At 41.6% G+C, this 11,908-nt stretch overlaps 1 protein-coding gene across 1 annotated transcript in view; it reads right to left on the bottom strand.

Moving 5' to 3' along the window:
* zmat3 (zinc finger, matrin-type 3) overlaps positions 1 to 11,908 on the bottom strand; it is a 23,896-nt gene extending 11,988 nt beyond the window's left edge. The window contains exons 1-5 of the mRNA XM_086268708.1: positions 11,687 to 11,908; positions 4,786 to 5,528; positions 4,553 to 4,693; positions 3,934 to 4,100; positions 1,994 to 2,097 (exon numbers count right to left, since the gene is read on the bottom strand). Coding sequence (XP_086124834.1) covers positions 1,994 to 2,097; positions 3,934 to 4,100; positions 4,553 to 4,693; positions 4,786 to 5,528; positions 11,687 to 11,810 — 1,279 coding nt within the window. The 5' untranslated portion in view covers positions 11,811 to 11,908. The remainder of the gene's footprint in view (positions 1 to 1,993; positions 2,098 to 3,933; positions 4,101 to 4,552; positions 4,694 to 4,785; positions 5,529 to 11,686) is intronic.

Genomic DNA, 11,908 nt, shown 5'->3' with positions numbered 1-11,908 from the left:
TTTATAAAATACTACTGGTAAGAGTAGATGCTACAAAGTACTTATGTAGAATTTTCAGGTGTCCATACTTTACTTGAGTATTTATTTATATGACTACTTTTGACTTTTATGCCCTTTTTAAACAAATATCTGTACTTTCTGCTGCTTACATTTTCAAAACAGGCTCATTGCTCATTGCTGACAGATTTGGGTGGAGTTATTATATCACACTGCGGACCTTCAAACGTCAAACCGATTTGAGCCTAAACCGAAACACGTGAAAGATAATCCTGTTCGTTCAACTTTTACTGGAGTATTTTTAACATTAATATCTGTACTTCTACTTAAGTGCAGAACATGTGTAGCTTTGCCACCTCTGGATGCTGCTATAATTGTACATTGAAAAAATGAAATGGGTATAGGAAAATGCAGGCAGCATTTTACTGTCTTAAATTTATCTGTTAAATCTTCGACTTTTAACTTCATATAAAATGCTACTGATATTGTAGTTGAAAGAATTCATCTGCAGTGTTTGGTTTTTTTCTGTTGTTCAGTGATAAAAATGCATCCCAGACCCATGTATGTATGAGTGCTGTGTGTGTGACAAATGTACACAAATGTGTACAGAAAGAAAAGCTGAAAGGCGTCTGTGATTACATGATGGCAGAACACTGGAAACAGAGTGTTGCTTGTGTTTTAGCAACACAGAAAAAGGAGAAGAAAATAGAGAGATAGAGAGAGAGATAAAAAAGACAGAACGAGAGGGAGAGAAGCTATTTTAGGGATTGTCCATCAAGAAAACTGATTGAATCAGCAGATTTTTTTTTTTTTTTTGCCTGTGGAAGAGCGTGTCAGCGGGAGACTAAGAGGGATTTGCTTTACTGTATGACTTGTGATTTATCTTGTTTTATCTCGAGCTGAAGTGCAGGTGCTTATGTCTGTGGAAAGACAGAATAGGAAACAGACACGTGCAGAAAGAGATGGTAGCTTGACGTCAGCAGAAAGTCTGACATTACCTTACTCTGTATCTGTTTTCACACATGTACACGAGGGTGAAAGCAGACACTCACACAAACACAAAGAAACCACAGTTAAATAATAATTATAGAAGAACATTCAGCCTTAAAAAAGAAAGAAAACATGTGTGACCATGTGAGGGTCATGCACTGGACATAAGTAGGTGGGTGCACCAAAAACGGTAGAAAATCCAGTGACATGAGAGAGCTTTAGGAGAATAACTCCTATCTGTGACATCATTTAGTTTTTTTTGACAGTTTCCACACTGACTCAGCAAACAGACACTGCCCTCAAAGGCTGCTGAAAATGACTACGGGTCATGAAAGCTGCTGTAACATGAATTATCAGTATATGGAACAGGTCTAGACCTAAGAAAAGGATTTTACAGCATTCGCTATATCGCTTTAGAAAGACTGTTGGGGTGTTTGCAAGTACAAAATCAGCTTTTAGAAGATAAATTGGCATTTTGAACAGTGGCTTCTCGGGGTAGGTACCATACACATCACATTTTATGCCGCATAAAAAGACCAATTTCAAAGGCTAGTGTGCATCAAATAGAGTTGTTTGAAGACACAACCAATAACTCAAATAAAAGAATATAAGATCATTAAAGAAACAGCCAAGTTTACTGCTGATTGGTCCTCAAGCCGCTGTGTATGAACAGGTGACATCTATTCTAGGACTGCTGAATATAGCTTGTTTGTAGTGACGTATTTTCCAACCACCACTTAAGATAACACAATAACAGACATGACCCTCAATAGCCAGACATATTATTGGTCAATTCATTAAATAACATCAGAATTTGCTTTGCTAGTTTGCAGCCTTTGAATAGACGTGGAATAAGACAAAATCTCTTGCATTTCTTTGCATTTTACTGACCAAGATAGCTACAACAATGCCACTTAAATGAAGAGTTTATCAGATGACTTTTGATAGTTATCTTTAAATTATGCTGATGTCGCTTTTTAATTAGCATTTAATTTTCTTATCTTACCTGGCATGGAAGCGGGTACTTGTGGGCTGCGACGATTTTTCACTAGCCGGTACTCACTGCCATCTTTCCTGTTCCTTCTCGGAGTTGTCTCATTGCTGCTTTCCCTGTAACAGGCAAAGCTAGAGTCAACAATTGTTGGTTCCATATCACATGTAATGGCAACATGGCTAGCTTGAAATATGGCGTATTTTGCCAAACCCCTGAGTCACCCCTCATCTTTCTAAGATGTTTCATGTTATTTTCTCTAGGGCCAGCATCCTGCTTGTTTTTGAGATATCCCTGCCCTACTGCTGCTGAATACCTGGATCAGGTGTGCTTTGCCAATAAGAAGCTAAAAGGGCAGGTTGATTGGAAAACAAGCAGGACAGCGGCCCTCGAGGCCTCAAGGTATGGAGTTCCATACCTGTGTTCTACAGGCTTGGTCTTGCAAAGCTTTTCTTTGGACACAGGCTGCTTTTTCACTCATTATCAGGCCAATTCTTGTACCTGACCATTTCCAGCGGAATGTTTTTTGTTTGTTTGTTTTGTAAGCCACCTAACACTGACCTATGAATCATTCAAGCATAAAAAAGGGACCTAACTCTAGGGACAAGCCAGTGTTATGTCCATACATAACAGACAACTTACCAAATTTGTCTTTGGTAAGTTGTACCTTTAGGGACTTTGGTCTAGCTGCCTGTTGTAAAAACACATAATTTGTTCTTATCTCTTTAGTTGAATCTATTAAAACTGCCAAAGATAACACAGTTTGAAATAATAAAATAGTAATTTTGTAGCAACGCAGTGATTTCAAAAGTGCGATCAGCAGAAAACAGCTAAGGAAAGTGAACAAGTGGAGGACTAAAAAAAATGGGCAGGCATAAAAAAGAGCTATCAACAGCAGATGAACAGTATGTCCGGTCCACAACAGAAAAAATATCCAGCAAACACCTGGCAGAGAACCTGAGAGATGCATTTGGTCCTTCAGTTGATCCATTTAGGCCTAATCAGAAATGATCTCAGTGGAAGGGTGGCTGAAGTTGTTTTAAAGAAGGGAAACAGGGAGAAAAGACTGAGGTATACCAAATTACACAAGAACTGGACTTAAAGTAATTATCAACAGGCCTGTTGGAGTTATGATTCCAGATGTGAAATGTTTGGTTCAAATGTTGATAATATCTACAGCGAAGGTGAGGAAAGAGGTACAACAACAAGTGTCTACATCCATCTGTAAAACACAGTGGAGGTTCTGTCATGGTTTGGGGCTGAAATTCAGCCAGTGGTGCAGGATCTTGTCAAAATGGATGTTTTCATCCATCAGTGTGATGACCACAGAAAAGTTTGGTCAGACTTTGATCCACCACACAGCACCATCTGGAAAGCATCTGATTGGCAACGGCTTCATTTTTCAGCACGACAATGATCCCAAGCACACTGCTAATGCAGTAAAGGCACACCTTTGAAAAGAAACTCACAATGGAAGACTATCAATCATAGACTAGTTTACCCAGAGCCTCAACATTAGTGAACAGTGTGGGATGATGTTGACAGAGAGCAGACTAAAAGGCAGCCAACATCCAAAGAAGAGCTTTGAATGTCCTTTAAGAAGCCAAGAGAACTATTCCTGAAGTTTGAGAGAAAGAGAGTTCAGACTGTGTTGCAAAATAAAGGTGGTCATAAGAAATATTCAGCTGCATGCTTTTATAAAATAATAGAAACTGCTTTTGCTTATATACTGTTTTATTATACTAATTTTCTAGCAAATTATAAAGAAACGATGGATGGCTCAAGATATTTGCGCAATGCAATGTATATCTGATTGCAATTGCTATATTTCTTTTTCAGCTAATGCTGAACAAGGTATTGTCTGTAGTGGGCCTCCACTCCATTATGCCTGCATAAAACACAGTAAGGATAAAATCTCTGTCCAATAAAGCCAACATGTCTTCACCCAAACCTACATGGTACTCGCGTTCTGTTGGGCCTCAGCCAGCCGTAGTTTCTTGGCATGGTTCTTGCCCTGGTAGTGGGCCTGCGCAACTGCTGGTGAACTGAAGGAAGCGTCGCACAATTTACAATAGTCATTCTCTGTGGCCAAGATGACCCTGGGCGCCCCCTTATACAGCGCCTGCAGAGACAGGACAAAGCAGCACAGTGTTTGTGGTGAGAGGAGATTTGGAGTAAACACTGTGAAAACAAGGAAAGAAATGTTCCATTTCAGCAGGAGGAAGAACACATTGCCTTTAAAATGATAGTAAAGCCTAATGGAAGCTATGAGTTATGCTATTTTTTGTCAGAAAGATTGTTATTTTATTAGCAAACATAATAAAAAAAAATTCACTGGTTACTTAGAATAAATAGACTTTTAAAAAGCAGGGATTGAGTGTACAGTGGTGAGTGGATGCTTTGAGTGTCTGCTGTTTAAATGAAACAGAGTGACTATGCAGTTCTCTACCACCTCCTCAGAGCAAGTGACCGCCATCATCCGAGAGGCCACTTCAGCAACAGCACACCCACCTCCTAAGCTAACACTGTAGCATTAAGGTAGGCTGTGTACTAGTTCTTAAATATGGGCCTTACCTGCCTGCCTGCGTCACTGTCGCTGGACCCTGAGCTCAGGGCCGTCTGGCCCGCAGTCTCAAAGGCTTCTGGGATCCTGATGGCCGGTGGCTGCTGACTGCCAGCATAGAAATTTCGTAGCTTTTTACTGTGGTTCTTTCCCTTCAAAGAAAGATACGAGATGTCGATTTTATTTGATTCTTCACATGTTTTTCTGTGCTATTCTGCATGTCTGAATTTGGCTTTCAGCTGACCTGGTAGTGAGCCTGTGCCTGCTGAGCAGAGTTGAGGGTAACGTTGCAGAGTTTACAGTACAGCGGTTTACACAGTTCTTCTAGTCCCAGAGAGTCCTCCTGCTCCTCTGTCCCCAGCGAGGAGCCCTCATCCTGGGGCTGCTCACTGGTTGGGGCTGCCTGGCCTGGGAGTGGACCGCAGATGAGGCTGGACACTGTAGCTGGGATGAGGGCTGGTCCTAGGGGCCTTGGGGGCATCTGTGAAGGGTCAGGGCCGGGAGCAGGAGGTGAGGACAAGGGGCTGGGAGGGAGGGGAAATCGACCTGCTGTTGGTGCCACTACAGGTGGAGGCACCAGTGCTTGTGCAGGGTTCATATGTGGAGGCCCCAGCTGCTGTGTAAGGTCCATGGTTGGAGGCACTATTGCTTGTGTGTGATCTACTGGTGGGGGACCCAGGGTGTGTGCCATTGGTGGAGGCCCCAATGACTGACCTGGAGGCATTGGAGGGGGGCCTAAAGTGTGTGGCGGGGTAATGGGAGGAGGCCTTAATGTATGAGGTGCATTTATGGGAGGCAGGCCTAGACTCTGGCCATGAGCCATAGTTGGAGGTCCAATAGATTGAGCGGGGGCAATGGGTGGTGGACCAAGAGGGTGTGCAGGTGCCATTGGCGGAGGTCCCAACTGATGTAAAGAATCCATGTGTTGGAAAGGCTGCTGGGGAAGACTGAAGAGACTCAGGGGAGGCTTCAACATGGTTTCTGGACCTGGGTACATTAGAAGCAATACAATCAGGCCTGCATTACACACATAAACACAGATATTAGAAATCAAAGACACCTCCTATAAGCAAATCCTTGATAAGGATATCAGCGATGACGAAGGCAGACATTAATGAAAAAATACAGTCACTTACATGCACTCTATATTTTATGCAACTTCTTTCGATTAATGTTTAATAGCCTTTTGGCTTTTAGGCACTTGTCTGTTTTACTATATTCAAGCAGGAACTGTGTTTGAGACTGAATGGATGACTCGTGTCTCCATATGTGATAGACTGGTAAATTGTCTCCGCTGTGCTCCGTCTCCGTGGGATTGGCTCTAGCCCCGAGGCCTCAAGTTAGACAAGTTGTGATGGATGAATGGATCATCACAACTTTCTGTTCAGTCATCAGCTAATGTATCCCACTGACTGACTAATGGTAATTTGCTCTCTTTTCTTTGAACAACACCATGACATTTTCTTTTGAGTAAAGCGTGTGAAAAAACTACAAAAAGGCCTTCCACGACACTAGGTTCAGATAATCATGTTCCTCTTTGTGTGAACTGTAAACCAGTTTATGATTCTACTGGCTTTTTACCATTATTATATTGAGCTTTCTGTTTGTCCAGCTCTTTAGTTTATGACCAAATGCAGCTATAAACAAACACCGTAAACGCAGGGAAAACTGTACTTGCTATACATCAGCATTTTAACAATCCCATTGTGAGCATGTTGGCCTGCTGATGGTATCATTTTGCTCAAAAGGCTGCTGTGCCTTAGTACAGCCTCAAAGAGCTACTGTGATGGCTGTGATCTTGTTCTGCATCAAAATACACTCTGAAGAATGTTACTGCTTATATTTCAGAAAAGCATTTGGGGTTTTTTTTCTGTCGCACATGTTAATTTGCAGGAGCTGTAGTGGAAAGCTTTTACACCTGATGATTTTGAGCCAGTTGTTTAAAAAGAAAATTCTTTGTAAAAGACAAAACATACGCAAAATCATCGAAATGCCACTTATTTGGAAATATGATCTCCATTTTATTTAAGTAAATGAATGTAGAAGAGTCCTTTAAGGAGATACTGTTGACTGACCAGTCATCAAACATACACTGTGAGGGAACTCAGTGACTACAGTACATATGTCTATAGCCCCAAGGCTGGAGAGAAATTACCAAACAGAAACACATTCTCGGACAGAGGAGCTTCACATTTCAGTGGGCACCAGAAAGAGTAGTCTGAGTTGCAGTGCCTGCGGCCATGCAAACAGGACATTACATACACATCTGTTTGCACACACACAAATAGAGGCAGCGACAGTAAAATACAGTCCGAAGTGTGACTACTTGGATAAGCTGATACAGTGTGAGTGTGTGTGTGAAGACTGGGAGCAACTATGTAAGTGCTACATGAAAAAATAATAATAAAAAGGGATGATATTAGTAATGGTGCGGCACTAATTTCAGTTTGTTCTCTTTTGATGCTCCAGTATCATAATATTAGTAATATAATATATCCGTGTGTGTTTGCATGTGTGTGTGTCAGTGCATTTCCCTATATTGTCAGGTCAGTAATAGGCCAACAGCTGTGTCAAAATTCACTGTGCTGGAAGCTTTCATCATCCAATCGGACGCCCGATAGAAGTGAATCATGCACCCAAAATAACATCCCTGGCTGTTTGTGTTTCCGACTGCTGCTCACTGTCAGTCTGTCTGTCCAATATGTCTAGCTGCCCATCTGTCACCTGGCCTGGCTGACCTCAGGAGAAAGGTATGCTAGACAAGTCACTGACCTTACTATAGTGTCGTCAACTGCAAGATGAGACTCTGGAAGAGCGAGCAGAACTGGGTGTTGTGCCCCACACATTAAGATGGAAACCTAGACCATGCAGTTTCTGGAAAAAGTGCGGTGGGATTGTTGCTGGGATTGGCCAAAAGATTTGAAGGGAGATGGCTCATGAGCACATTGGCTGCTACTTTAATAATTCAATTCAATTCAAATTTATATATATAGCGCCAAATCACAACGACAGTCACCTCAGGACGCTTTATATTGTACAGTAGATCCTACAATAATAGATACAGAGAAAAACCCAACAATCATATGACCCCCTATGAGCAAGCACTTTGGCAACAGTGGGAAGGAAAAACTCCCTTTTAACAGGAGGAAACCTCCATCAAAACCAGGCTCAGGGAGGGGCGGCCATCTGCTGCAACCACCTGGCCACAAGTGTGTTGTACCTGTGATAGCAGCTAGTTTGTAACAGGTTTTTATATTCAAAACGCAGTCAGCCTGTTCAGGGACATTTAACTTGTTGCAGTAATGCTGTCCCTCTGCAATGTGGAATCATTTTGTAAACAGGAAAATGTTTGCAGTTTTCCATCTGAGATTGTGAGGATTTGCTGTATTTGAACTCACCATCTTCACCATGCAAAGGAGAGGCGAGCAAGCTCGCAAGCAAAATGCCAGAGGACAGTAACATACAGTAAGTTCATGTTGCAGCTGTGTGTAATTAAGCTTTGTATACAGTCACAACATATTGACCTTACATGTTTTCACCTCATGAAAGGTTCACGATGCTGTTTTTGGAGCACCCTGCAGAGGTATTCCCAGGCATCCATTGAGAGCATCAACACTAACTCATTTGTAGTAAACAGGAGTAGAGGTGGTTAACACAAATGTGAGTCAGTAAATAGACAGTTAACAGAACAATAATGCTTCATTGCCAGAAAAATCCAACTCATACTTAAAGTGCATTGCAAAGATCAACACAGCAAATGGAGCCTTGAGAGCAAAGACGGAGAAATACAACAGGAAAATCTGTTATTAATGTTACAACGATAATAAAATTAATGTTTTACCAATTAAAAGATTAAAAGTGGTACCAAAACCCTTCACATAGAAAAACAAAAACATTCTTGATAGTTTATGCTTCAGATGATCATATTTTCACTGGGGACGTTGGATGAGAGCAGTACAGTATATTAAACTACATGAAACACCAATGCCCGGCAATGTTCGTTAATCGCACCAATTGCATATGACAGCATCGGCCTTGTCGGCAGCAGCCTCGAGAGAACCCCGGATCGCCGAGTGAAACAGCAGCAACCCAGAAACCCCCACCACAGGACGGCTGACCTTTTTCCTTGGGTCATTAAACAATTTGGGGAACACAGCGTGCCACCACACAGTAGTTTGAGCATTTAACCACATGCTTTGCATTTACTGTATGCCAGTTAAAAATATAAGATAAGCCCGAAGATATTGCAGCTCTACCATCACTGCCTCCAAGAATGACACGTTAACTTGCAACTTACATTACAATCATTAAAAGATCCCAAAATTTTAAAACAGTTTTCTGATGGTTTGGTCTGATATCACATGCCCCCCCCCCCCACACACACACACACACAGCGCAAAGAAACTATTTTTGGCACGACAGTTTTGTGTAAGATCTCATTATGCGGCATATTCTTCTAGATTAATGTAACTGGGCTATGTGCTTGTTGGTGAATCTCCATCTGTTTGCTACAGAGCAGTGTCTAAACAGTCTTTTTACACAATCACCATAATTGCAAGTCTTTTCTTCGTCTGCACTTCAGTCCCTCTGCTAGTCAGAGAGACCTTTAACATCTCTGTACATTTGTAACTTGAAGCCTCTCACTCCTCAGGCTCCATCATTAAAATCTTAAAACACGGTCACGTTTCGAAGCACTTACAGTCAATCTGTTCTTGAACTCGAGAAATAAAAACATCAAACAGCTTTATTTTGTATTTTTCCACACACTCCTTGCGCTTGTTGGCATTTTCAGCTCAATTAATGCGTCCTTCTCTGAAAGTACAGAGAACATAATGACCAACAGAGCCATCTACAACTGCTGTGTATGTCACACACTAACATTAAATCCATTTGTTCATATTTTGCCTTGATCTGTGTTGTTGTTGTTGTTGTTGTTGTTTTCGTTTTTGTTTTTGCTTGATCTCTTGTTTTTGTTCCAAAGTGTGAAGCCAAAATCAGCATCTACTTAGTTTAATGTCCTATTATGATCCTAGGCAGATGGACTGTAGGCAATGATTGATTGGTTTGAAGGAAACGGAGCACAGTTATGATGCTCAAGCAAGGAAGATGATCACACAAAGATGGCATAAAAACCAACCTGCATTTCAAGTGTTGTTTTTTGCTTCTCATTTAGCACACATGAACAGAGTTATAAGGAAAAAAAAACAAAAACCCAAACATTGTCCAACTGTGCTTTTATTTTGGCTCTTTTGTCTTTCTGTAGTTTTCCTGTGAGCTAGATAGGTCAAGGTGAGCTTGCTTCTTTCTTTAGACTCAGATCGGCACCCACATAGTGCAGTCCTCAGAGTCGCGGACCATATTCAAACATCTACAGCAGTGGACCTTGCCGCAAAGTCAAAAAACATTTGTGGTTTTGCATTAGAGGCTTTTTAGATGACACATTCAAAACCAAGCTTATATAGCATTACTCTAAAGGCCAAAATACAAGGTGAAAGTGTTGTAATCCTCACAATTTTCTAACAATGTTGTTCTCAAAGTCTGAAAAGTAATTTTCAAAAATTACTTAAAACTAAATCAGAAGTTACTCACTAATCAGTCACTTGTGATTTCTTTTGAGCTCGACTCAAAAGTTCTTGGTTTAGAAGCAAAAAAACAAAAGAAATCTCCTGTCTTAGAGCCTGAGAATCTGATGGCCTCCACCGAGAATCTCTAAATAGGCCAAGTGTTCATTTTCTCTAGAGTTTCTCTTGTCGTTCTGTGATGTGTCACATCAATTATAGAGCAATGAGAAGCGCATGCCTCCTGCACTTATTCCATCTGCTTCACTGGGCACTGGACAAGCAAGAGTATATGCAGCAAAGACCAGATACGTCTTACTGTACTTTGCAATTTACCCACTGTACCATTACAATAAAGCCTCAGGTCCATTTTTATATATCAGCCGCAGTCACAATTTGAATATCATTCAGCTATCACTACTACTAGAGAAGACTTAATGTTAATAGAATGATCCAGTGGTCCAATATCTAACATGTCAGTGTTATTTGCCTTTAAAGACTCACAGTCACATGGCCAATCCATTAAGCTGCTACTACTATATTGATTAGTGTCCATTCTATCTCATAGAAGATAACTATCATAATTTCAAAACATCTTGCTGGGAATCATGTGCATATTTCTGGCTGCAAGTGTTATTATTGGCTTTGGTAACTGATAAAACATTTAGTCATTAACATAGAAACATTGACAATAATAACAGTACCAAAGTTAAAAGTTAAAAGTGGCAGCATTATTAAACTGAAAAACCATTCACAGAGAAAGGCACACAAAAGGTCTATTTCTTTATTTCTTCTTATTTTTCATCACTTAGCAGGCTGATGCATGAAAATGGTACTTATTCTTTTTTTCTGTGGCTGTCCCATTGATGGGGTACTTTTACACCCCCAGATCCACCTACATTCATGCATTACTGCAACGTGAATTCACTGTGACATTTTCACCATGACTGAGAACCTTAACTGAATATGACAAGTCACTGTTTGATGACACGGATATTATCAAGTGGGTTGATCAAAACTCATGCGGTAATCTTCATCATCTATGACAGACACTGACCTCGAGTCCCCTAAAACCAGCCAGCAAAGCCCGCTATTACAGCGACTTTGCAGGTCCAGGGAAGAAACACTTTCCGTATAATTGCCACATGTCACCATCAGCTGTGCAGCGACTCAAGTAAAGGAGACCACAACGATTATTTCGCTTGTTCTCACAGACAGCGGTGCTCGAGATAGAAAACTAAGCATTACATTAAGGTTTCGCATATTTCAAACCTGGAGTGTTCGTGGATGAAGCGATTCGGAGCTCTCCTGTAGTGCGAGAGGATACAAGAGTACCGACAACCTCAGATTTTGCATCGCAGCATCCATGCTCTATAACCTGAACAGAATGGTGGCTCGTGAACCCCCTCCTCACACCCGCCGGTATGACATTAAGATGATGACAGCAGCATCAGGGCAACCGGCTTAAACATCCTCGCTATCATATGCAAATGTCTCCGATTAGATTTTTCTCCATCCTCGCACATATGCGCATGAGAACTGCTGACAGTCAGAGGGCAGGTCCTGTCTGGACCAGCCTCCCCTTACCTGGCAATCGTGCGAGATAATGGCTGCTGTCACCGTAGCTGACAGGCGGCGAAGTGTAGTTTCTGCAGTATTCTGCACTCTGGTAGTACGCGGCATCCCCGCTCTTAAGCTGCAGCGCCATCATCGCAGGAACATCCCTCTGCCAACTTCTCCTCTCCAAAAAACCGGGCAGCCAGGCAGGATGACAGTCCCTACCAACGCTCAGACGCCGCGGCTCTCACC

Source organism: Aulonocara sp. 'chitande type north' Nkhata Bay, linkage group LG17 (genome assembly GCF_057382095.1).
Source record: "Aulonocara sp. 'chitande type north' Nkhata Bay isolate Kocher_YH1m ecotype deep benthic linkage group LG17, A_spYH_male_GT1.1, whole genome shotgun sequence".
Lineage (NCBI taxonomy): Eukaryota > Metazoa > Chordata > Actinopteri > Cichliformes > Cichlidae > Aulonocara > Aulonocara sp. 'chitande type north' Nkhata Bay.
This window is presented reverse-complemented; position numbering and strand designations above follow the sequence as displayed.